The sequence below is a fragment of the Pan paniscus genome, chromosome 11, assembly GCF_029289425.2.
Source record: "Pan paniscus chromosome 11, NHGRI_mPanPan1-v2.0_pri, whole genome shotgun sequence".
In the NCBI taxonomy this organism is placed as follows: domain Eukaryota; kingdom Metazoa; phylum Chordata; class Mammalia; order Primates; family Hominidae; genus Pan; species Pan paniscus.
The window spans coordinates 74,230,354-74,257,664 of record NC_073260.2 but is presented as its reverse complement, the minus strand read 5'-3'; the positions used below and the strand labels follow the sequence as shown (position 1 = coordinate 74,257,664).

Sequence of the window (27,311 nt, the reverse complement as noted above, 5' to 3'; positions counted from 1 at the left end):
AAGTGGACCCCGCCTAGCCGAGCGCTAATTGGCTCCCGGGCTGGCAGCTTCGCCGCAGCAGGAGCGCGGGCGGCGCGCACGGCGGCGGAACCAGCCGGAGCCGAGCGAGGGCGAAGCGGGCGTGCGCCAGTGCCGCGGGCCGCGCGCGCTCCCGATAGGGAAGGGCCGGAGCTGGGCAGGGGCGCGCGGAAGAGGCCAAGCTAGCCGGAGCCCCGCCCCGCCCCAACGGGGGCTGGAACCGGGCGCCGAGAGTAGAGAAAAGGGGCCTTTGGTGACCGCCCCTACCTGGCATCCCTCTAACCCAGGAGGAGCGTGGGGAAAGGGGCTGTGGGCCTCTCGGGGAGCGAGCTGCGGGTAGCGGCGCACTGGGTACAGGCGCGCGCTTTGCTGTCGCCTCTGCCGCTGTGTTTGGGAGGACTCGAACTGGCGCCAGGTGAGTGCGTACCTGCTCGCCCCTGCCGCGCCGCGCCGCGCCGCCTTGCTGGGGCCTGGAGGTGTTTCCAGAGGGTTTCTGTGCTGGAGCCCGGGACTTGGTTGCGCCCTGAAAGCCTTGCCTGGACTCTTGCCACCCTCACAGAGCTGATAGGTGGCCTGCCGAGGAGGACGTGTACTCATGGTGGCGTGGTGCTCTAGCGCCCCGGAATAATCCTGAAAATGGGAACGCTGCCTCCAAGAGACCGCGCAGCCTGGAGAAGTCGCCAGGGACAGGGTCAGGACTTGATCCTCGCGGGTCGACATGGTCTCATTCCTCTAGCGTTGGGGTGATGACCTACTGCCCGCCTGCTGCCTGTTACTGTAAGGCCTGCTAAGAATTTTTTTTTTTTTTTACTTTTTTTAATGACTGAAAAGAAATAAAAAGAAATATAATACTTTGTGACACGTGAAAATTACATGAAATTACGATTTCAGTGTCCGTAAAATTTACTGGAACACGGTCACGCTCATTTGCATCTGTGTTGTCTGTGGTCGCTTTCGCATTACCCAGCAGGGTTGAGTAGCAGCTGGCAAAGCCCAAAGCATTTCCTATCTGGCACTTCACAGAAAAAGTTTTCCTACCCCTTATCTATCGGATTGAATCTTCGGTGGGAGGAAAGAACTGGAGCACACAAGGAAGCCAATAGCATAAGTTCAAAATAACAGTCAATATTGTAAATTAATTGTATATTTGGGGAAAGAAAAAACTGTTTACTTAAGAACCTACATAAATGAAACCAATGGGGGAGGGGCATGAATTGCGTTTTCAAAACCCCCAGCCCTTCACGTCTGTAATCCCAGCACTTTGGGAGGGCAAGGCGGGTGGATCACGAGGTCAAGAGATAAAGACCATCTTGGCCAACATGGTGAAACCCGATCTCTACTAAAACTGCAAAAAATTAGCCGGGCGTGGTGGCAGACGCCTGTAGTCCCATCTACTCGGGAGGCTGGGGCAGGAGAATCACTTGAACCCAGAAGGCGGAGGTTGCAGTAAGCCGAGATTGCGCCACTGCACTCCAGCCTGGCAACAAAGCGAGACTCTGTCTAAAAAAAAAAAAAAAAAAAAAAAAAAAAAAAAAAAAAAAAAAAAGCCCAGCCTTGAGGGATTCGTTTACCAAAAGGGAGCAAAGTTTAAACAATAGTAGGAAAAGACTGCCCTATCTCCTGGAAGAAGAGAATCAAAATAGCTGTTGGATAGAATACAGAGTAAGAAGTCCTGGAAACATTTTTCTCTTTTTAAAATATCAGACTGTCCTGTAGATACATTTGAAGAGCACATTTAGCTTTGTCAACTGTCTTTCAGATCATTTGCGTTAGAGAGTTGCGTTAGAGAGTTCGTACAATCTGCTGATTCTGCACATGCCGCTTCTGACCATTCTGCAGTTTAGAATCCAAAAGGCAAGTGTTTAGTAGTGAAATGAATTAAGCATAATAAACACACCTGAATTATTTTTAAAAACCCAACATTTTACTTAGGGTTAAAAAAAAGTGTAAAAAATAAAAATTAGTCATTTCAGGTTTGCTCTTGACTATCCTAGTTTGTTCTCCTGCTATGCAAAAGCTCTCCGCTGTTGAGGAAAGCTTTGCACGCACTGGGAAAATAAACTACACAGATATTCCATGAGATTGAAGGTGGTGTGGATTCTAGTGATAGACGTGCCCTGAAATGATGACTCTTTGGACACATCACATGATTTACAGTTTGTACGAAGCTTGCATTTACTTCATGAAGCCTGGCAACTCAATTGCGAGCTTTTTAAATTTGATTTTTTGTTTTGTTTTTGGTTTTATGGGAGGCAGTTTTTGGGTTGTTTTTTGGATGTTTGTTTTGGTTTTTTTCAAGATAGAGTCTCGCTGTGTCACCAAGGCTGCAATGCAGTGGCGCAGTCATGGCTCACTGCAGCCTTGGTGATTTTTAATAGTTTTTATAGGGGCAACAGGCAATGAAATGGTAGAACGTGATGTGGAGGTGGACAGTGCCAGGCCTGAACTTGGAGCTCCCCTAAAGCTGCCCTGTGCATCCACACTGTTTTTGAAATAAATGGCTTCAGGGATTGCTAGGCCCACCCCCCACCCCACCCTAGTCACTTAGCCCAGTTGCCTCTCTTGTCGCTGCATGTTCCAGTTACCCACCCTTCCCATCGCATTGTCACTTGCTCATAGCTGATAGGGTATGCCCAGCATTTACCCAAACACTGGCTTGGGCAGGCCCAGACTGCTAACTAATGTAGAACTGGGAGTTCCTGTTTTGGTTAAAAAAAAAAAAAAAAAAAAAACTTACATTTGACTGTATCTGAGAGATTTTATAAGTAGGTTTTTTATGCCATCTTACTCCTGGTTCCTGAATGCAAGTGATCCCCTCAAGCTTATTTCCCATGCCACAACCATGCTCACTTGTTATTTACATGCCATGTAATTGATGCAATGGTCACACGTGTAACCACAGATGTGGCAGTTAGGACGGGGACCAGTAGTCCTTTCCATTCTGTGTGCACAGCAAATAGATGCCCCATCAATAATACATCAGTAAGAATGACATCAATTATACATCAGAGCCTGACAATTAAGCTAGCACATACCTAACACCCTTTCTTTGCTGTTAGTAATAAAGTGCTTTTTAGCAGCTTGGAGTGATAGAGAGAAGTCAGCTCAACTGGTTTAGTTTAATATCTGGCTTTTCCACTTACTGTCTGTGTGACCTTAGGCAAATTGCTCTATTGTCTGAGCCAGTTTCCACTTATGCAAAATGAAGGGGTAGACCAAGTAATCTCTAAAGCTATACTTCTCCAAGTTTGAGAATTTATGCTTCAGCGAGCTATCCAAAATAATGGGGGCAAGGAATGACAAAGTTTTATGAATTTTTATTTTATTTGGTAAAGTGAGGATATCATTCTACTAACATCTTCTGACAACATAGTTTTGTAAGAGAAAGAACATTTATCACCACAAAAGTGAGATAAAGAGCAGCCTCTCCCTTCCCAAAAAAAGGCTAATTGGCAGCATTGCACCGACATACCAAAAAAATAAGAATAGGGTAAAATGAAATTCAAAAGCAGAAAAATTACAACATAAAAATGTATTTTACAATATTCATTGTATGCAGTCATTCCCACGATACATCTTGTAAATTTGGATGGAGATGTGTATTCAACAACATAACTCTGGATGAAACTTAAATATGCAACTTGTCTGCTATTTTATTTTATTTTTTAAGACAGGGTCTCACTCTGCCACCCAGGCTGGAGTGCAGCGGCTCAATCTCCACTCACTGCTACCCCCACCCTTAGGCTCAAGCAATCCTCCCACCTCAGCCTCCGAAGTAGCTGGGACTACAGGAGCATGCCACCATGCCTGGATAATCTTTTGTATTTTTGGTAGAGACAGCGTTTTGCCATGTTGCCCAGGCTGGTCTCAAACTCCTGAGCTCAAGCAGTCCGCCTGCCTTGGCCTCCCAAAGTGCTGGGATTATAGGCATGAGCCACAGTGCCCTGCTGCTATTTTATCACAGTCATTATTGATTCTTGTCTCACATAGACTTGTTAATGGAAGTGGACCCCAGTCTTAAGCAATTGTACTCAATGTGGGATATTTAGATAAGCCAAGAAGTCAGACAACAATAGCCCTCTCCCCACCAGGCTTTTTTCTGCATAACCCCTCCCCAGGGAGAGTGTGGACACAGATCATAGAAACTGGAGCATTGCTGGGAGCCTCCAGCTTGGCAGGCAGCCGCTTGCCCCTGGCTACACGGCCTAGGTCCCTGGCAACCCCCCTGAGCAGATAGGAAGGAAGAACAGTGGCCGTCAGGGATGACCTTCAGGAGCCACTATTCTAAGATTCCCTCCAGCTGTGCTTCACCTTTTCACTTAGTGAGAAAAATGGCCCATTATAATAACCAAGGACTACTTTAGTGAACGTTAGGGAGGCATGTATGAAACTGCCCTCCATCCCCTAAACCAAAAGTCCACAAAACAGTGGCCGGTGGCTTAACTTGGCCCTCTGCCTGAACATTTGCAGTTTCATGTAGAAAGCACTACAGAAATCCAATTAAGGGAAATGATAGCCCAATAAAAGGGAATTTCATTCTTGTCATTAGTAGACCTGTTAAAAAAAATTATGATTATATGTTTAATTTCATCAAAAAAAATTGTGAAAATGTTTTTTCTCTTGTTATATAAGTCCATACATAACACCCTAGATTTTGCCTCTTGGCCCACATAGTGTCAAATATTTACTATCTGGCCTGTTTCCAAAAAAATGTACCTAGCCAGGCCCAAGACCTAGGCTTTTGGATGAAGAAATAGTGTCTTTGAACGGCATTAGCTTCATTTTGCCTCTGGCCGGCAGGAACTTTCTTCTTGTCTCATAAGGGCAGTATCTTTAAATGGCATTAGCTTCTTTTTGCCTCTGGTCAGCAGTGACTTTTTTCTTGTCTCATGAGGGGAGAAAGAGGCCAGCCCACAGGGGTCCCTCCCTCACTGATAATGAGTCATACCCAGGCGACTGAATCGTGCAGGTGGAAAGCAACCTGGCTAAGGAGAGGATGAAACTTCATATACCACTCTGTGGCCTAGCAATTCTTCCACGCCCAGAAAACAGACGTTCAAGGGGGAGTGCTCCGGCAGCTCACCTGACGTTGAACTGTTTGACAGGCCCTGAGCACGCCCCAGTGGTTGGCACTCAGTGGTAGCAGGGGAAGCCAGTGCGGCGGGAATGTGGATAATGCGGGGCTGGGCTGAAAGGTCACTGTCATCCTCCCCTCTCAGCTGGTGCTCCTAATTTAGGATTCTTTCTTTTATCTCCCTAGACATAGAAATGAAATGCATTTGATTTGTTTTTTTTTTTTTTTTTTTTTTTACTTTTAGGAAATATTAGGAAGCTGTGATTTTCAAAGCTAATTATGAAAACATTTATCATCGGAATCAGTGGGTGAGTAATTTTGCTACGAACAGCTCTTTAAGATACTGAGGATGTCCAAATAGTGTTTCTGTGTGGATGGAGTGGGGGACGGAGAAGCAGTGAGGATTCCAGAGTCCTGGGGAAGAGCAGACCACTGTGGAATATCAGTGGAGCACTGGCTTCATAAATGCCAACAAGAGATGGAAGAGTTTTCTATAAACAGAGAAACAGAAGAGTCAGTCAACCACATTTACCCACTTTCCCATTTATTTTGTGGAGCTAACACCAGAGACAAGGTCTGATTGGGCACTGCTTTCATTCAGGATGATTTATCATTCCCCATATCATTCTCCTTCATCACAATGGAGGAGAAAACTTAGTTTCTTTCCAGCTGTGCCCAGCTTCAGACATTTGGTATACAGAACACCTTTACCTCCATTCCTTTCCCCCATGTTTTGGGTGGCCTTATGTCCCATGTTGCCCAAGCTAATCCTTGTGGCCCTGGATGCACCTCTCTTTCTCTCAAACATGTTCTAAATTATATGGTCATCCTACCTGTGGTACCATAGGCAGACATGCAAATAAAACATCAACATCAACTGAAAATGACATTATTTGTTTTGCTACCATATTATGTTCACCTTTACTCTAAGTATATTCACATTGTTTGTGACCCAATTAATAAAATATCTGAGACTACTTTGTTTGTAATTTTGGGGAAATCATTGTGTTATGGTATTACATTACCATAGTAAGTCATCAATCAGAAGTAAAATTGAGTGAACTAAATGTCAGAACTCTGCTTTGCCTCCCGTCTAACCAGAAGAAAAGTTCAGTTTTTCTCTGCAGTACTTCTGTTGTGTTTCTCTTCCTTCTCACCCTCACTGCCACCATCCTGATATAGGCTGTCATTCCCTAATCCCCATCTTTCCCTTCTAATCTTTCCTACACACCTCTATCAGTTTAATCTTCATACAGAACATTTTGATTATCTGCCTGATGAATGATATTCAGTGGTTCCGAGTTACTGAGAATTAAATCTGAATATCATGGTGTATGAAGGCCATCTGTAAGTAATAAAGGAAATGTATTAGCCTCAGGGGTAGCAGGCTGCAGGAAAAATTTGATACAGGAGCTCAGTGGTATCACCAAAGGCAGTTTTTCTCTCTTTTATGTGTCTTTCATTTGGGTTCATCTTAGAATTGGCTTATCCTTTTGGTCACAAAGATCTACTAGGAGCCCTGTGACTTGTTTCTTCATAGCCTGTCACTGGGCAGAAGGGGAAATGCTTCTCTTCCCCTAGGTCATAGATCTCCCTTTGCTGGACAAGCCTGGTCCACATACACTCAGCCACCGTGGTAAAAGAGGTGGGATTACACTGATTGGTTTAGGTCAGTGGGTTCTGTTCTGGAATTGAGAGTGGGAGCAGTCCCAACCGGACCTAGAAAACAGACATGGAACCTGGAGAGGCAACTACAAAGTCCACTACAGGATCCAATCCAGCCTTCATCTGGCATCTCTGTAAATAAGATTTCCCTCTTCTCAATGTCCCAATACAGGGCCGTATACCTAGAAACCTACCTCCTGTCTTGTCCTGTGTACTAGGTACTATCCATAACTTCCTAAGAAAGCCTTCTTTCCACTATCTTTTATTTAGCAAGTGCCATGATTTCTTCTTTTTTTCTTTTAAGAAACAGGGTCTCACTATGTTATCCAGGTTGGTCTTGAACTCCTGACCTCAAACAATCTTCCCATCTGGGCCTCCCAAAGTGCTGGGATTACAAGGATGAGCCACTGCTCCTGGCCAAGTGCCTCAGTTTCATTTTAGTGCTGCTGCATCTGTGAAGCCCATGCCGGATTCAGTTAAGGCGACTTTTGTTCCTGCCTTGCATCGTATGAACTTAGCCACTTGCTTCCCTAGGAAGTAATTGTCCAATAAGCCTCAATCGAATAATTACTTCATAGGGAAGTAATAACTTAGTAATTATTCAATTGCAAATAACAGGGGTTCTGAAGGAATTCAGGGGGCATCCATGAACCTCCTGGAAATTTAACACAAATGTAAAGACAGTCATTTTTCTGGGTGTGTTAAGTCCATTTGTCTTGCTATAAAGGAATGCCTGAAGCTTAGTAATTTATAAAGAAAAGGAGGTTTATTTGGCTCACTGTTCTGCAGCCTCTACAAGAAACATGGTGGTGATATGTGCTTCTGATGAGGGCCTCAGGAAGTTTACAGTCATTGTGGAAGATGAAGGGGATCCAGCACGTCACATGGCAGAAGAAGGAGCAAGGGAGAGTGAGAGGGAGGTCTCAGACTTTTTAAACAACCAGCTCTCACGTGAACCAACAGAGCAAGAACTCACTCATTACCATGGGGATGGCACCAAACCCTTCATGAGCGATCTGCCCTCATGAGCCAAACACCTGCCAGCAGGCCCCACCTCCAGCTTGGGGATCACATTTCTTTTTTGAGACAGAGTCTTGCTTGCCCAGGCTGCAGTGCAGTAGTGCAGTCTCGGCTCACTGCAGCCTCCGCCTCCTGGGTTCAAGTGATTCTCCTGCCTCAGCCTCCCAAGTTGCTGGGACTACAGGCATGCACCACCACGCCCAGCTAATTTTTGTATTTTTAATAGAGGTGGGGTTTCACCATGTTGACCAGGCTGGTCTTGAACTCCTGACCTCAGGTGATCCGCCCACCTTGGCCTCCCAAAGTACTGGGATTACAGGTGTGAGTCACCATGCCTGGCCAGGGATCACATTTCAATATGAGATCTGGAGGGGACCAACATCCAAACTCAGTCACTGGGGAAAGAGATGATAACCTTCATTGGATTCTCTCAGAGTCCCACAACATAAAAAAGTTTAAATCCATCCTGGCATTAGACTTTCCCATCTCCATTACTTAACATGGACTAGTTTTATTAGTATACAACTTCTCAATCCTTAGTTTCCTCAACTGGAAAATTGGAATATTAACATCTACCTGTTGCAGAATGTATTCTCCACGTGTTTGAGTAATTACAGACAGCCTTTTAACTTCTCCCCAGCCCACTGTTATGTCCAAATACAATGAGCCCTCTTGTTACCTGGCACATAAAAAATAAATGGGCCAGGAGTTGTGCATTTATTTGGGTGTTGTGAGCAAAGAAGGGAGTGGCACCAAGTAGTCACCCTTTTTCCTTCCTCAGATCCTAGGACAGAATACATGCTGGGCACGCTTCTCCTCAGGTTGGGTAGCACACGCAAGCAAGGCTGTGAGTGTGCTACACGTGGTGGTTGTGGGCGTGCCATAGGAAAATGTTCCTATTCCTTTCCCACATGTTTTGGGTGGCCTTCCTATTCCTTTCCCCCATTCCTTTCCCCCATCCTATTCCCCCATTCCTATCCCTTTCCCCCATCCTATTCCCTTCCCCAAGGAAGGTTCCTATTCCTTTCCGCCATGTTTTGGGTGGCCTGAGCTGTCACCTGACCAGGATGTCTGCAGTCTGAGTGTGGATCTTAGGTGCAGGCTTGTTTAAATACTTTTTCTCCCCTCTCCTCTCCATATCTCAGACTGTCTTCTAGCCGATCTGTCTCCTCCAAGGCTTGTGCAAAAATGGGGTGTGTATTTCTCATTAGGTTTAGCTAAGTCAGTGAGAAAGGATCTAATTACTACTGTTGGTTTGACTGCGTGATCTTAACAGAGATAAGTCTAAAAAATGACAGATTTTTCTAGCCAGATTGTTCATATTGTAATAAAGTCACCCCTGTTCACTATCTCATTTAAACCAAAACTTAATACCTAAACTATGGACATTTGGTATGGTTTACAGACATTTTTGTTAAAGAAGGGGAAAAGTCATAATACGTTCTCGATACATAGGGTAGCACCCACTCACTTTTCATCGTTTTCAAAGAGATGGCCCATGTCCTACCCAATTGTATATCGTAAGGTTACATGAGAAATCTTGTGAATCAGGTTCCTTCTACCTTGAGGTATAAGGTAGTAATTGAGTTATATACAAGCCATTTTGATGAATGGATATTAGTTCATTTTCCCTTTTCTAGATTATAAGTATTTGTGGATTGATCTCATCTGGGATTAAGCAAAGTTTCTTACAAATAGATGTGTAGTCAGGAAGTTTTTGTGCTGTGAACATTTTGGTGGTATGGTGAAATCTTGACCTCAGAGTAATAGTTTTAAGTGTACAAAATAAAATGCAGGAATACAAAAGAAATTGGTTATATTGAAATATAGTTATAAAAATATTTTTAAAAACAAATTAGTGATATTGTGATATATACTCTTCTATGTTAATATATTAAATAACAATATCCAGAGGTGGGTCTAAACAATGCCATAAATCAGAAACAATAATGAACATCGATGATACTTCAAGATATCCACCCCAACTGCAACATAACATGAAAACATCTGTGATTTCTCTTGGTGAATGTCAGAGGTACTTATATCACTTATATTTATAATTAAAGGAGATGCTAAATTTCTATCAGAATTCAATGAAAATAAAGGTATAATTTTTTTCTCATTCAAGTTCACAAATGCCCTGACTTATGTTCACAGACATGAGCCCCAGGTTAAAACACTCTTTCAATAAATGACTGAATCGAGAAGTGCCTCCCTCCCGTGTGATCTCCTCGATGCTGCAAAACTAGATCTAAAGAGGAGTAACTCAGTGCCCCTTCTCCTGGACTTCACAGTCCGGTCAGAAGAGACAAATAACTGGCCTGTTGTGATAAGCTACAACAGACCTCCCAGCTGGCCCCCAGGTGGAGAGAGATGGGGAAAAGGAGGCATCGCAGAGGAAATGTGATTTCATGGTAGGTGGACTTGTAATAAGCCACTCGTCTGTTTTTTCCACTGTGCCTTGAGGCAAAATCACAGTGACCATATGCAGTTTTATACACTTGCGCTAAAATGTGCTACTCATATTCTCTGTGTTGCGTATGAACCATGTGAATATTTTGACATAGGCAAAAAAAATTTTGCTTCCAACACAGTGTCTGTATTTTTAAGTGTTAGTGTTACTCAGTTCACTTACTTGGTAGTTACCTTTCTCCTTCATCTTTCCCAGCTTATTTCTTATTATTAAGTACATCAGATCTACCAGTGCCTGTGGTTTAAGGCACTATCTATGAAAGAAATCATTTTTTTCTTAAATAGTAAATATTGCTTTAGATACCCTCTTAAAAAGTTATCTTAAAGTGTTTAATTTGGGGCCAGGCCTGGTGGCTCACTCCCAAGCACTTTGGGAGGCCAAGGCGGGTGGATCACCTGAGGTCAGGAGTTTCAGACCAGCCTGTCTAACATGGCGAAACCCCATCTCTACTAAAAATACAAAAATTAGCCGGGCGTGGTGGTGGGCACCTGTAATCCCAGCTCCTCGGGAGGGTGAGGCAGGAGAATCACTTGAACCCATGAATCGGAGGTTGCAGTGAGCCACGATTGCACCACTGCACTCCAGCCTTGGTGACACAGCGAGACCCTGTCTCTCAAAAAAAAAAAAAAGTGTTTAATGATTTTTAATGCATTTTCCTTCTTGGTACTTTCTTTTTTCTTTGCTTCAGTGTGACAAACGGTGGGAAAACAACACTGGCTAAGAATTTGCAGAAACACCTGCCAAATTGCAGTGTCATATCTCAGGATGATTTCTTCAAGGTATCTATAAAACTTCTTAAATTATTTATTTAATACAAAAATGTTTAACCACCAAGTTAATTGAATTACATCCAAGAAGTCTTTGGCTAGAGATTTACGTTTTGTATTGAAATTAGGCTCAGTGCAATGGTGTTACTTATCCACTAGATGGCACTGTCTATCAGTGCTGATCTTTCTTTGATCATCCAAAGCATTTATTAAAGACTTCTCTCCTCTTTAGTCTATAATTGTATTATTTCTTTCCTACACACTGTTTTGATGGGTACTTTATTATTTTTCCAGCCAGAGTCTGAGATACAGACAGATAAAAATGGATTTTTGCAGTATGATGGTAAGTAGATTTACCTGTCAAATATTATATGCTTATGTTCATTTTCTTTTTCAAACCCAAAGAACTTCACTATGTTGAAGTTGATGGTTCTGTGGAACAAAAATTTAAAAAAAGAACTTCGCTATATCTGTGAAGGCAGTCTTAAAATGTGTTTAAATATATTGTACTTTAAGCCTGCATTTGTAGGTTTCTGATTTATGTTGAACTATTTAAATAAGTTAAAACCTTTTTCCAGTTTTATATTTAAAACTGAAAACATTGGGGCCAGGCTTGGAGGCTCACACCTGTAATGCCAGCACTTTTGGAAGGCCGAGGCAGGCAGATCACTTGAGCTCAGGAGTTTCAGACCAGCCTGAGCAACATAGGGAGATTCCGTCTCTACCCAAAAAAATACAAAAATTAGCCAGGTGTGGTGGTGCATGCCTGTAGTCACAGCTCCTTTGGAGGCTAAGATGGGAGGATCACTTTGCCCAGGAGACTGAGTCTGCAGTGAATCGAGATCGCACCACTGTACTCCACCCTGGGTGACAGAGTGAGACCCTGTCTCAAAAATATATATTTTTTAAAATGAAATAATAAAACTGAAAACACTGAAATGATAGATTTTTCTTCTTTTTAATTGAGGTAAAATATGCCTATATAATTTACTATCTTTACCAATCTTAAGTGTACAGTTCATTGGTAATAAGTACTTTTTTTCTCTCCCTTCATTCCCCCAACCTGCCTCCCCTTCCGGGTCTCTGGTAACCACCAGTCTACTCTCTATCTTCATGAAATCCACTTGTTTTAGCTCCCACATATGCATGAGGACATGAGATATTTGTCTTTCTGTGCCTGACTTATTTCATTTAACATAATGGCCTCCAGTTCCATCCATGTTGCTGCAAATGACAGGACTTCATTCTTTTTAAGGCTGCATGATATTCCATTACATATACACACCATACTTTCTTTGTTCATTTATTCATCGATGGGTATTTAGGTTCATTTCATATTCTGGCTATTTGTGAATAGTGCTGCAATAAACATGGGAGTGCAGATATTTCTTGGATATATTGATTTCTTTTATTTTGGATATATACCTGGTAATAGAATTGCTGGATCATGTGGTAGTTCTATTTTTAATTTTTTGAGGAATCTCTGTACTTCTCCATAGTGGCTGTACTAATTTACATTCCTTCCAATAGTATATGATGGTTCCCCTTTCTCCACATGGAATCACAGGGTTTTCTTCTGAAGCAAGTTAGGCTTGCTGTCCCTCTTCCCATTCCTGTTCTGAAGATGTATAAGTAGCTACATTGGCCACCCTCAACCACCCATGAGAGAATTTTGCCTGGAGCAAACTATATTCTCTCATTCTTTCAGCTTTCCTTCTTGGTGGCCAAAGTACTAGGCCACTGTGGTTTGGTTTTGTTTTTTTCTCTGTTCAGAAAGGTTTGTGAATATATTTTAGATGGATTCTCCTCATTCCTTACTCCAAGCTCACAGTTTTGAAGCCAAAGGATTACAGCCTATCATAAAACATTTTCTGTAGAGAATATCATGCTAATAGGCAGTTTAATATTTGATCATCTTATTAACTTTTATAATTAAAAAGATGATCATTGAGTACTTACACAAACTAGTGACAGAGGGAGCTCTCTTTAAAAAGTCATAAAGTTCTCTATTTTTAACTGATAACCTTTTAGGAAAAGTGTTATCGATCAGTTCTTACAGACACATAATAGTTTTATGAGAGGCAAAATTCTTGACTCTCTGCTCTTGCATCTTGAGTTGCAGCCAGGATTATTTTTTTTTTCTTCTCTTCCTCTCGTCCAGAGGTTAGTGAGAAAAATCATTACAAAGTAAGGGTGAAAAACAAGGAAAAACAGTTTTCAACAATTGGAAAAGAATTACTATTTCTAATTTTTAATGAATTCTTACAAACTGATAAGAAAAACTAATATCCCAGTAGGAAAAGGGCCTAAGGATGTGAATAAGCTCTTCATAGAAGCAGTCAGTTATTGGATTAGTAAATGTACAATAAAAGTCAACCTTAAAGAACTGCAAATTACTTTTTTTCCCACTTACCAAGTAAACGAAGATGTTTAAAGCAATGATAATTATCCAGTGATAGCATGGGCTCAGTAAAACAAAGGCCCTAATATACTTTAGATGGAAGTATATAGATAAATTGGTACAGTCTTTCTGGAAAGGAGGTTGAGCATGTGTCCCAAACTTAGCATGTTCATGCCATGACTTCAAGCATCTCACATCAGGAATCTATCTTAAGGAAAAACTTGAACATTTTAGGTAAATGTACAAATTTAAGGTAAATCAAAGTACTAGTCAAGGCTTTCTGAGCACAAACAGGATAGTTTTAAAATGTGGAACTACCAAGTTTGTAGAGGAAATAATTCATTTTCAATGGAATATAGTTGATTAATATGAAAGAAGTCAAAACAAAAATTAAAAATCAAGGGATGGCCGGGTGTGGTGGCTCACACCTGTAAGCCCAGCTCTATGGGAGGCCAAGGTGGGTAGATTACTTGAGTCCAAGGGGTTCGAGACCAGCCTGAGCAACATGGCAAAACCCTGTCTCTACAAAGAATACAAAAATTAGCCAGGTGTGCTGGTGCGCACCTGTGGTCCCAGCTACCAAGGAGACTGAGGCGAGAGGCTCACTTGAGCCCGGGAGGCAAAGGCTATAGTGAGCCGAGATATGCCACTGCACTCCAGCTTAGGTGACAGAGTGAGACTGTCTCAAAAAAATCAATCAATCCATCAAAAGATGGTGGAAAAATAGAAAATAATAGTAAGATGATAGATTTAAGCCCAAATATACCAGTAGCCACATTAAGTGAAAGGAACTAAAATACTCCAAAAATTGTCAGACTGGTATTTTTTTTTTTTAAGCCAACAATAAGCTCCTTAAAAGAGAAAGACTTAATGGCCAGGTGCGGTAACTCACGCCTATAGTCCCAGCTACTCAGGAAGCCGAAGCGGGAGAATCACTTGAACCTGGGAGGCTGAGGTTGCAGTGAGCCAAGGTTGTGCCACTGCACTCCAGTCTGGGCAACAGAGCAAGACTCTGTCTCAAAAAAGAAAAAAAAGAAAAAGGATATGTATAAGGACATAGAAATATAGGCCGTAAAAGGCTAGAAAAAGATCCATGATGGAAACACCTACTGAAAGAAGTGTTATAACTCTAGCAACTATACTAATACCAAACGAAGTAAACTTTAAGGCTGAGTATTACTGAGAGAGAGAGAAATGAGTTACTTCGACAGGAAGATAAAACAACCTAAAATTTTTATCTACCTAATACCATAACATTAAAATGCATTAAGTAAACACTGACAGAGCTAAGAGGAGAGAAAGACACAAATCCACAATTGGTGTGGGAGTTTTTTGTTTGTTTGTTTATTTTTTATTGAGATGGAGTCTCACTCTGTCACCCAGGCTAGAGTGCAGTGGTGTGATCTTGGCTCACTGCAACCTCTGCTGCCCAGGTTCAAACAATTCTCATGCCTCAGCCTCCTGAGTAGCTGGGACTACAGCCACACACCACCACGCCTGACTAATTTTTTTTTTTTAAAGTAGCTTTGGGGTTTCGCCATGTTGGCCAGGCTGGTCTCGAACTCCTGACCTCAGGTGATCTGCTCACCTCAGCCTCCCAAAGTGCTGGGATACAGGTGTGAGCCACGACGCCCAGCTGATGAGGGGGATTTTAACACAACTTCCTTTGTGTATTAGTTTGCTAGGGCAACGTAACAAAGTACCACAGAATGCCTTAAACAACAGAAAATTATTGTCTCACAATTCAAGAGGCCAGAAGTCTGAGATCCAGGTGTCAGCAGGGTGGGTTCCCTCTGAGGCTGTGAGGGAGACTCTTTTCAGTGCCCCTCTCCTGGCTTCTGGTGTTTGCTGAAATCTCCGGCAGCCTTGGCTTCGGCTGCATCACCCCAGTCCCTGACTACATCTCCACATGGTGCTCTCCCCGTGTGTGTCTGAATTTCCTCCTTCTGTAACCAGTCATATTGCATCAGGTGCCCACCCTACTCCAGTGTGACCTCACCTTAACCGATTGTATCTGTAATGACCATATTTCCAAATAAAATCACATTCTGGAGAACTGGGCATTAGGACTTTAACATAGGGGGACGCATTCAACTCGTAACAGCCACTAATGAGACTCGCAGACAAAAATTGCTAATGATATAACAGATTTGAACAATACAATTAACTAACTTGACCAAAAACTGACATGTACAGAACATGCACCTAATAACAGCAGAATACATATTTTTTTTTTCTTGAGTACATGGAATATATTACCCCAAACAGTCCATATATGCAAGGGCATGGAGTAAGTCCTAATACATTTTATGGATTGAAGAAATATAAAGATACTGTATAATCACCATGAAGTAAATTAAAAATCAATAACCAAATGTTTGAAAAGTAAGCATTACCCTTTTTTCTGATTTTCAAAAACTTTTTCTAATGGAAAATTTCAAACATATGCAGAAGTCAGCAGAAAAGTATAATGAACTCTCTCATGAGTTCACCATCCAGTTTTAATAATGATGAAATTTTGACCAATTATATTTCATCTATACCCTCACCCACTCTATTCACCTATTTGTTTTGAAGCAAATCCCAAACATCATTGTATTTTATCTGAAGCAAAACACTTACCTATTCCTTGGGTCAAAAGCTAAATCACAATGAAAATTAGAAAATATTTTTAACTGAATGATAACAAAAATATATCAAAAGTAGTAAGACTGCTGGTTCCAGCCAAGATGGATTAGTCCTATTGCTCACTGGTCCTCCTCCTGCAATGAAAAACCCTAGACATAATGCAACAAACAGACAAAGGAAGACTGAAAGGAAAAAAGAAAGCATGCTGGCTAAAGATTCCAGGACAGGAGGAATGACATGGCTATGGGATCCATGGGTTTTCTTTTTGCCTCCTACATATACAGGAGAAGTATATAACATGGAACCATCCATAGGCACAGGCTAAAAAAGGGACAAGGAAAAGGGTGGCCTACCAGAATAGAAAAACTTTTTGATAATATCCACCCTACCCTAGCCAGACACAAAAGGCAAAACTGTCCTCCCCTCATGGTGTTAGCTGGGTGCGGAGCTAGACTTCCAGAAGATCCATTCAGCATTAGCAAGGCAGGGTGAGTCACCCCTCCACGTCACCCATGGGGGTTGGATCAGTGGAACCAAACAGGAAGCTGCACTTTCGCCTCCACCTGGCAGTACTCAGGTGGAAAGAGGCAGTGTGCAGTGGAGCAGGTTGGCACTTCACCTTCCTTATTCAGGGGGTGTCAGCTCCTGTCAGCAGAACCCAGTGGAAAGCTGAACTTCTACCCACAACTAGCAGCAATGAAACTTAACCAGCACTCTCCTTGACGCCCTCTTCTCACAATGGACCAACTTCCCCCACAACACAGCATCAGCAGGGCCTAGCAGGAAGCAGAGCATCCACCCCCACCTGAACCTGCAAGCTATACCAGAACAGAGTGACTGCCTGCAAAAGAAGATTAAATAGGATCTACAGCCTCATAACACAGGATCTAAAATGTCCTGGACACAACTGAGAATCACTTATTATACCAAGAACCAGAAAAGTCTCAACTTGACTAAGAAAAACAAATCAACAGACACCAATACCATGATGACACAGATGTTGAAATTATCTGACAAAGAATTGAAAGCAGCATTATTAAAAGGCTGTAAACATAATATTGCAAACAGGCTTGAAACAAGTGAAAAACTAGACTGCCTCAGTAAAGAAATAGAAGATTTGAAAAAAGAACCAGATGGAAATTTTAGAGTGGAAAAAATACATTAATCAAAATTTGAAAAATCACTGGATTGGCTCATTAGCAGAGTAACTATGACAGAGAAAATAATTAGTGAACTTAAAGACAGAACAATACAAATTACTCAATCTGAACAACAGAGAATAGACTGAAATGAATAAAAATGTGGAACAATAATGAAAGATCTGATATTCATATCATTGGAGTCTCAGACAGGAGAAAGTGTGGGACTAAAAAAGTATTCAAAGAAGTAATGGTTTAAAAAAAAAACTTCTCAAATTTGGTTTAAGACATAAAACTTCAAGAATCTGAGCAATCCCCAGATTAAATAAGTCTGATAAAAAAAAAATAGAGAAGGAACAGTTTACGAATACCAAAAGCAAAAAAGGTAATATCACTGTAGATCCTACAGACATTAAAGAGATAAAAGGATATTATGAACACTCTTACTATACAAATAAATTTGAAAAGTTAGGTGAAATTGACAATTTCCTAGAAAGACATCGCTTACCAAAACTAACACCAGAACAAAGAAAAAAATCTTAATAGTCCTATGTCTATTAAATAAATTAATCCATCATTTAAAAACCTTCCACTAAAAAACACTCTTAAGTGCTGTTGGCTCAATTCAGTAGTTCTGGAGTGGAGCTGAGAATTTGCATTTCTGACAAGTTCCCAGGTGATGCTAATACTACTGGTTTAAGTACCATACTTTTAAAAGCTATAGGCTACTTTTCTAAAATCACAATTAGCTCGAGAAGTATGTACATTTTTAGAGTGTGACAATGACATATTTGTGTTCTTTACAAATAGTCTGACTTTTAGTTATTTATCTAGAAGAGCTCTTTGGTATATTAAATATCTTAACTCTTTGCCAAAGACATTACAGATATTTCCCTCCATGTGTCATGTATCTTTCAAACTTATCTGTAGATATTTCATCTTCTAAAAATTTTAAAATTTTGTGTAGTCAGGAGAGAATCGAAGTTATAAGTAAAGCAAGGTTAGCCATGGGTTTCTGATTATCAGAGCTGGTAATAGGGATGTAGGAGTTCACTGTACTTTACTTTTTTGTATGTTTGAAATTTTCCATAATAAAAATGTTTCACTCTGGTTTGTCAGCATTAGAGTTTCCACATGTTATCTAAATTATTTATTAGGAGTTTTGAAGGGAAATAAAATGGTGGTGTATATATTTACAGAATCCTGGATATACTCATCACAAAAAGTCACATCACAAAATTTTTTGCTATATTGATTGCATATTTTTGTGTGTTTGTTTGAAGTGCTTGAAGCACTTAACATGGAAAAAATGATGTCAGCCATTTCCTGCTGGATGGAAAGTGCAAGACACTCTGTGGTATCAACAGACCAGGAAAGTGCTGAGGAAATTCCCATTTTAATCATCGAAGGTTTTCTTCTTTTTAATTATAAGTAAGCATCTCCACCCTAATATTGTCTCTGAGTGAATGGGGGGATAAAAACCCTTGTGAACTAAGTATGCTGTTATTTTAGGCCCCTTGACACTATATGGAATAGAAGCTATTTCCTGACTATTCCATATGAAGAATGTAAAAGGAGGAGGAGGTAAGTTTTGAAGCCATCTTTGTGAGTTGTAATTCAAAACAAAAAATGTAGAAGAAAAATGAGGACAGCAACATTATTGAGCAATGTGTATAGGTCATTTTTCAGAGACAGGAAGCCTTAACTCTTTTACAAAAGGAGCAAAACTCTTTTCCATAAATGGTCATCCGCACGGAGTAATGCAAATTACTTTCTAAGAAAAGGGCCTTATATCAAGCTTTTGGCTCATTTCTCCTAAATCCTCAAACAAAGCAAGCCCATGGTGATTATGATTTTAATGTAAGTGAGCCTGTTCTGCCACAGCTACAAAGAACACCAATTAGTTCAAAGCTTAATCTAACATAGTGGTCTCTCCATTGTTATTTACACAATTTGTCTCTTAGTTCTCTTATAAAGCACTAGAAGGAAAAAGGATAATTAAGAATGATAGTCAGTGGATTACAAAGTTAATTTTAATATCAAAGAACTAAATCCATGTTACTGTCGTTCTAACTGCCATTGAGTTAAAACATGTAGTACATGTAGTCCTAATCCTGTTTAGATTCAGCCTCTGAGTGATTTCCCCATTATCCTGACCATTCGTATTTTACTTTATCAATTGTGTGTTTCTGTCAACATAAAGTTTCCTACGTGTTTTGATAGTACAAGGGTCTATCAGCCTCCAGACTCTCCGGGATACTTTGATGGCCATGTGTGGCCCATGTATCTAAAGTACAGACAAGAAATGCAGGACATCACATGGGAAGTTGGTAAGTGCCTTTTCTCCTTCTGTTCAAGGCCTTTTACTTGTCATTTGCCTCAAAGTATAGAAAAGAAAGGACTCATAGAAAAGTATAAAGGGATGCTTAAGCAAGAACACTCTGGGCTTCTCCTTTTCCATAGCTGGTTCTCCTGGTTTCTGTTTCTCTCTGTGGCTCTTGTCAGCTTCTGGATGGTTATTCATTCAACCAGTATTGAATGAATGCCTTCCAGTGCTGCCCTGGAGATGGTGAGGGGAATGAGGCAGACCCAGCCCCTGCTCTTATGCAGGTAACATTCTATCATGGAAACAGGTGCTAGAGATACCAGCGGCCCAAGCCTGTCCTTTCCAGCTGCTGTAAGTTCTGCGACACCAAGTTCTAGGGGACTGCCGAGATCCCGGTAGCCAGGAAAGGCTTCCTTGAGGAAGTCACATTTAACCAAACTTCAATGAGTTTAACTGAACAAAGGAGATGGGTTGGGGAGATAGAAGATTACCCCAGAAAGTGGGTGTGGCACACGAAAGGGCCAGGGGACAGGAAGGAATGAGAAACCCCTGAAAGAAAGCTGGTGTTGAGAAAGCTTTCTAGTAAAGAAAACCAGGGGAGTGGATTGATGCTAGTGATACAGGCAGGGTCCAGACCCTATAAGGCCAATAATCTAGGTAAGGACTTTGATCATTGTTCTCAGAGAAGTAGGAAGCTCTCTAGAGAGAAGTTTTAAACAAGGGCATGATTGATAAAAATTCTTGTTTTAGTTAAGACCCCTCTGGCTGTGTGGAGAATGGAGGAGGATAGATTTATAGGGTGTGATGTCAGACGCCCGCACTCAGTAGAACTGGGTGATAGAACAGCTATGGAGGGGGCGGGAAGATGACAGATGCTTCAGCAACTGACGGATGTTAGAAAAAAGTGAAGGCATTGCAGACCTGTAAGGGAGGAATGCATGTCTGTTTTGCACATAATGAGGTTGAGGTGCCTGGGAGACATATGTAGCAATTTGGAGGTAAGCATCCGGATCTGTGGGCTTGAGCTAAGAACAGATCACTGGAATAGGGCACTCAATGCAGGGAAGATGGCAGAAGGCTGTTGGATAAGGCAAAGGAGTTAGAACTGACGTATGCTTTTCACAATAAAGGGGACTTGTCTGTGTTGTGAGAAGCCTGTTGGCCTCCAGGATAGGCAGCTATGTCAGAGCCATGCGGAATGCACACAGAGTGTACCCCCAGGGCCAATGCTGAGATTCTGGCTGCACCACGTCCAACTTGGACCATTGGTTGCAAGAACATCCTCTTGCTTCCCTTCTCTCCCTTTTACCTAAAATGCAAATCTAATCAGGCTCCTGCCCTGCTGAATACCTTGAGTCATCTCCAGATCTTTGAGATACAATCCAAACAGCCAGACATCAAGGCCTCTAACGACTGAGGTACTGAGGTACACCCTTGCTCTAAAATCTCATCTCACGCTGTTCCTGGAGCTTCCCCATATTCTAGCCATTCCAAAGGGTGCATCAGTGCTCTTGCCTCTCCCTACTCATGCTGTTTTCTGACCAGAAGGCCCTTTCCTTCCTTTAACCTAGACAACTTCTACTTTTTCTCCAAAGCTGCTTATGCCAGTTTTATTAAAAATACGTCTTTTCTCTGATAGCAGAAAACACACACACACACACACAAACATACACACACACAAAATACATATTTTCTGAGCCTGGTGAATTCTGAGTTTGTACATATGTTGCAGATCCCAGACCACTGCATTGTTTAAGAAGCTTCCCAGGTGATCCTGATGTATAAGTATGTTGAAGAATTACTCCTTAAGTGACCCTTTTGGGTGAACACCTTCAGTGCACCTAAAGTGCCGTATGCACAACACCACTTTCTTTCTTCTGTTTCTTTCCTCCTCTCTTCTTTCTCTTCTCTTTTAATTAAATAATTTTCACATAAGCCAGTGTGGATTTATCTGTAACAATCCAATATTTTTGACCTATTATACCTGGCTAGCATCTATTTCTTTCTTTAATCACTATTAATTTCCTTTTAAGTTATGGTCCTGGGTGCCTTGGTTAAACCTATTGGCATTTACAAGAGATGTTGGGTGCCAAAGTAAACTTTGTATATTAATAAGCCTGTTGGCATTTGAACCGCTCTCTTTTCCCCTTCGTAGTGTACCTGGATGGAACAAAATCTGAACAGGACCTCTTTTTGCAAGTATATGAAGATCTAATACAAGAACTAGCAAAGCAAAAGTGTAAGTATTGTGCTAACAAAGTGGATGGTAGAGGAGAAACAGCCAGGAAAATCATTCATTACATATGAAAGAATGGAATACCAGAATGCTAACGTAGGAGTGATTGTGCTCATCCATTCTTTGCTTTGAGGATAATTCAAAATCAGAAATTCTGGGGGGTTTGGAGACTCAATTATTTTGTCTGTTTTTAGGGGTAAAACCATGTACCCTTTGTTACATCTCTTAATGCTATTTATGTGATTTACTTTAAAATTTTTAGTAGATGGCTGTACCAAATGGGACTGGAAGTATCCTTTGGGCACAGTATAATTAAAATGCTGATGATTTTTTTTAGTATGTCCAGAGCTCCCCTTTTCTTTTATTCCCTTAAAGACTTTCTGTAAAATTTCTACTTTCCAAATACCTCAAAGATAAACAAAAGATTTTAAAAAGTATTATGAAGTGTTTGCTTAAGGTTTTCATATTGGACGGCACTGTTTGCAAGTGACAGAGATCTGCCTAAATATGGCTACAGCAGAAAGACAGTACAGGGGTAATGGTGGCTTCAGGCTCAGCTGGATTAACTCATTTATGCCTAGTGTTCCATTGTTGGAACTCTAAGCTTGTAGGAGTTATTTATATCCTACTGCTCAAGGTCATCACCAAGGTCTGGTTTTTCACAAAAATAATTTGCAACCTCCAACATTAATGGGTTAAGGAACTCAAATAAGGTCCTCAGGACTCTGCTTCTATTCTACTTTCTATTTAGGGTTTATTTTGAAGTCAGGCTCTCCACTGACCTGATGTCTGTTGACAACAACATCCTCCTAGGTCCATCAGTCCCAGGGTAAAAAGATATCTTTTTCAAGATTTGACAACGAGTTGATAAATGTTGGAGCTGGGTATTGAGTACAAGGAGGTTCATATTTATTCTCACTTCTTTTGCATAAATTTGAAATTCTTTATCTTAAATAGTTTTCTAAAAAGCAATGTTCTGTTGTAGCCCAGATGATTGGTCCTGCTGGATCACATGACTTGCCAAACCAACCACTATGGCCAGGGAGATGGCATACTCTGATTGGCCAGGCCTACATCACATAACCCATCTTGTAATTGAATACCCCACCTAACACCTTCTGATTTTAAAAATTTCTCTGGCCAGTTGCAATGGCTCACGTTTGTAATCCCAGCACTTTGGGAGGCTAAATTGGGAGGCTTGCTTGGGGCCAGGAGTTCAAGACCAGCCTGAGCAACATAGTGAGAGGGACTCCATTTCTACAAAAATTAAATTTTTTTAAAAATTAGCTACCAGGCACAGTGGCTCACATCTGTAATCCCAGCACTTTGGGAGGCCGAGGCAGACAGATCATGAGGTCAGGAGATCCAGACCATCCTGGCCAACGTGGTGAAACCCCGTCTCTACTAAAATACAAAAAATTAGCCAGGTGTGGTGGCGCGCGCCTGCAGTCCCAGCTACCCGGGAGGCTGAGGCAGGGGAATCTCTTGAACTCCGGGGGCAGACATTGCAGTGAGCTAAGATTGCACGCCACTGCACTCCAGTCTGGTGACAGAGTGAGACTCTGTCTCAAAAAAATAAAAATAAAAAATTAGCTGGGCATAGTGGCACGTGCCTATAATCTCAGCTACTCAGGGTATTGAGGTGGGAGGATGGCTTTAGCCCAGGAAGTCAAGGCTGCAGTGAGCCATGAATGTGCCATTGCACTCCACCCTGGGAGACAGACAGCCCTATTTCTAAAAATTAAAAAATCAAAAATTTCCCAAAGAGAAAGCAGGGCAGGAGGTAGAAACCAGAAGAAGAAAGTCGAAAAAACATGCTTAAGGGACAAAACTGTAGATGTAGCTGTTGTTATATTTGAACTATTTGAATTAAAAGAACTTCCATGGCTAACACCAGCAAAATGCAATCATCAGCTGGCTCAGAGAAGACAGTATGACTCACTCCAGCAGTGAAGAATATTATATGTTTTTTTTGGTGAGAAGCAATTGCCCTAGTCCAAATGTTGTCCTTCCTCAGTAAGAATTAGATTTCCTACCTACATCCTCAATAAATTCCTCTTTGACTAGGAGACTGAGCCCAACTAGGCAGCTCATTGATCCTAAACATTGTTGATTTCAGGATCGGCCCATCATATAGGCATGAACCCATTTGAAGGAATTTCAGGACCATTTTAAATTTTCTTCTTGCAAGTAGAATTTAGAATCCTTGCCAGATATGCCCGCCCACTCCTGCCATCTGTTACTTTGATGAAAGTCAGGCCTTCCATAATGAATCTCAGAGCACCAACATGAGTGGATATAGAGGGTGTGGGGTGAAGGGAGGGGCTCAGCCTTCATAAATGATAGCACATGAGCCAGAGCCACTTCTCTGAGAATTATTGGCTCCCCTTTCTGTCCCTAATGAGGCACTTCCAGGAGTGTTTCAGCTGTTGGACACCTATAGCTGTTTGTCTTCTCAGCAATGGCCAGTGCTTGGGTCCAGCTTTCCTTTATGACTAAGTGATACACTGGAGTTTGGCCTTATGATCTACCTACTGATAAAGATGAAAGTAGCCTTTGTCATGTAGCTCAGGTAAATTGCAACCAGCTCCATTCCAAATTCAGTCTTCACCATCTGTTCCAAAGCCCAAGAACAGCTGACATGTTTTGACAGGTGCTGCTAGCTCACAAGAAAGTGCATTTCCCTGTGTTGTGACGCCCCTCCTTCATTCCCTACATCCTAGAGGCAGGCAGGAAAGTATTTAGCTATGCCATTTGAGGCTTCTAGATATTAGATAAAGTTTAAAAAAAAAACTTAAAAGAGGGATAAAAACAGAAATACATCAGCTTTTCTTACCTCCAACATTTATGCTGGTTTTTCTCAGTTACATAAATAAGTTACTGTTTTATTTCTAGTAACCTATCACCTTTCCTATTTCTTCCATCCACAGTATCCTGGCAAAGCTTTCCTGAAGGTACCCTCAGCATAGCCTGGTTTAACCCTGAGTATGACACACACTGAGCTAGCTGGGGAGGCCTTTCAGTGTTTCTAGTGACTAATCTTCAGGGTTTTTTTTCTCACATCTCATAAACTTGTTTAGCTAATTTTTCAGTCTTAAGTACATAAAATCATAATTATGATAAGGTAATAATAATGAAGGGGAAACAAGAAAGACTGAATTTAATTGTTAATGAAACAATAAATTATCCAGCAGAGTAAGAGAATGGAGTTACACATTTAATTTAATCCTTATTTAAATCCAAAGTATGAGGCAAAATTTAATTATTTCCTTATTCTTACTAAAACAAAGTAGTCTAGCCACCAGGAACATTCAAACTCCCTTTAAAAACATTTATTTTCACCTCATTATAAAAACATATTATTTTTAAGGTTTTTTATTTTTTGTTTTATTTATTTTTATTTTTTATTTTTCTCATATGGAGTCTTTTTTTCTTTCTTTCTTTCTTTTTTTTTTTTGAGACGGAGTTTCGCTCTGTCGCCCAGGCTGGAGTGCAGTGGCACAATTTCGGCTCACTGCAAGCTCCGCCTCCTGGGTTCATACCATTCTCCTGCCTCAGCCTCCCGAGTAACTGAGACCACAGGTGCCAGCCATCACACCTGGCTAATTTTTTATATTTTTTTAGTAGAGACGGGGTTTCACCATGTTAGCCAGGGTGGTCTCAATCTCCTGACCTCCGCCCGCCTCGGCCTCCCAAAATGCTGGGATTACAGGTGTGAACCACTGTGCCCAGCCAATATGGAGTTGTTCTGTCGCCCAGGCTGGAGTGCAGTGGCACGATCTCAGCTCACTGCAACCTCCACCTTCTGGGTTCAGGTGATCTCCTACCTCAGCCTCCCGAGTAGTTGGGATTACAGGTACGCACTACCACGCCCTGCTAATTTTTGTATTTTTAGTCAAGACGGGGTTTTGCTATGTTGATCAGGCTGGTCTCAAACTCCTGACCTCAGGTAATCCGCCTGCCTTGGCCTCCCATAGTGCTGGGATTACAGGCATCAGCCACCATGCTCAGCCTTTTTAAATGTTTAATATAAAGCAAAAGGGAGGAAGTAATTACCTGTGTTCCCTCCAATCATTAGTGTTAACATTTTAATGAGTACACATCCAGTCTTTTTGCTGTTCACATCAATCTGTCTTTTACAAGACTGCAAGGACAGTGTAGTTAATCAGCCATGCTTATCTCTGTTTTTAAATTAGTATTTAATATTTATGCAGCTTTATAGATTTCATTATATAATGAAACTAAGTAGCTCTTCCAGTTAAAAAAAAAATCAAGGCTGAGTTCTGTTTTGTACACTGAAGAGAAATGTAAGACTTGACATTGACCCTTTAGTACAGAAGAAACATGTCACATGTCTAGTTCCAAATCAAAGGAATAAGAAGTTGCAAAATAAAATTTAATTATCAGATGTTTGTATTTTTCTCATTAAATATAAAATATAATCTCATTATAAAATTATAGTATAATTATCTGATACAGTAGTCCAAATTAACATAAGATCACTTAACCATTTCCCAATTGTTGGATATTTACTGTTGTTACAAGTGTTTCACATGGATATATCACATGCCATAAAAAATATCTACACCTACTCTTTGTTGGTTTTCTTCTTTTTGAATTATATCCCTGGAGTAAATTCCCAGAAGTGTCACTTATGTAGTCAAAGGATGTAATCATTTTTACATTTTACATATTTCAAAAATGAAATACTACCCAAAAAATGTGTGCTTTGCAACATCAGCTGTGTAATAAGAATGTGGTAGGTTTATCATTGAATTTCTATGCCAAATCAAGTATTCCACTGGGCTTCCTTCGTTTAAGAAAAGGGATTAAAGGTAGCAATACTTTCCCCACATCAAGGATAACACTCCAAAACAAGGATTATACTGCAGACAACTACCCTTTGTGGTTTTATTCTAGTCTTCAAACTATATCATTCTCTGAAGTCAAGGATTACTATACGAACTACAAGTGATATTGGATATCTATCTGATATTTTAAGGTATGCTTCAAATTTAATGCAGGGATTAAAAGAATGGGACTTGGACTCAATTTAGTTCTTTACAGGAAACCAGCATTTTTGGCTCCAGAATCCCTCTAATTTAAACATCCTTAGATTTACTGTTGTTGATGTAAAGATTTAATAAAATGAGAATTGGAATTCTCCATTAATTTCTTTTTATGTTTATTCCCAAGGTTTGCAAGTGACAGCATAAAGACGGAACACAACAAATTCTTCCTGAAGTGAATTAGGAAACTCCAAGGAGTAATTTAAGAACCTTAACCAAGATACAATGTATACTGTGGTACAATGACAGCCATTGTTTCATATGTTTGATTTTTATTGCACATGGTTTTCCCAACATGTGGAACAATAAATATCCATGCCAATGGACAGGACTGTACCTTAGCAAGTTGCTCCCTCTCCAGGGAGCGCATAGATACAGCAGAGCTCACAGTGAGTCAGAAGGTCTCCACTTTCTGAACATAGCTCTATAACAATGATTGTCAAACTTTTCTAACTGGAGCTCAGAGTAAGAAATAAAGATTCCATCACAATCCAA

General features: G+C 41.0%; 1 protein-coding gene across 4 annotated transcripts; it reads left to right on the top strand.

The window, feature by feature from the left end:
* The first annotated feature begins 79 nt into the window (after positions 1 to 79).
* NMRK1 (nicotinamide riboside kinase 1) lies at positions 80 to 27,311 on the top strand. Of its 4 annotated transcripts, XM_008975743.4 has the most exons (10): positions 108 to 433; positions 1,778 to 1,872; positions 5,337 to 5,400; positions 10,939 to 11,029; positions 11,312 to 11,360; positions 18,469 to 18,616; positions 18,698 to 18,769; positions 19,409 to 19,515; positions 21,667 to 21,750; positions 26,944 to 27,311. In XM_008975743.4, exons 3-10 carry the CDS (start codon positions 5,372 to 5,374, stop codon positions 26,961 to 26,963), a joined length of 600 nt encoding a protein of 199 aa, XP_008973991.1. In that variant the 5' UTR covers positions 108 to 433; positions 1,778 to 1,872; positions 5,337 to 5,371; the 3' UTR covers positions 26,964 to 27,311. The 4 variants fall into 4 exon arrangements, with proteins under 4 accessions (XP_003822234.1, XP_008973991.1, XP_054947879.1 ...); XM_003822186.5 differs by lacking the exon at positions 1,778 to 1,872 and having other exon boundaries at positions 80 to 433; XM_055091904.2 differs by lacking the exon at positions 18,698 to 18,769.

What these genes read in the sequence shown, in the direction of transcription:
- NMRK1 (XM_003822186.5), top strand. Translation starts at nt 5,372, where the DNA reads ATGAAAACATTTATCATCGGAATCAGTGG. An exon ending in TTTCTTCTTTTTAATTATAA is followed by an intron (nt 18,617 to 18,697) that starts GTAAGCATCTCC and finishes CTGTTATTTTAG; the next exon opens with GCCCCTTGACACTATATGGA. An exon ending in GGACATCACATGGGAAGTTG is followed by an intron (nt 19,516 to 21,666) that starts GTAAGTGCCTTT and finishes TCCCCTTCGTAG; the next exon opens with TGTACCTGGATGGAACAAAA.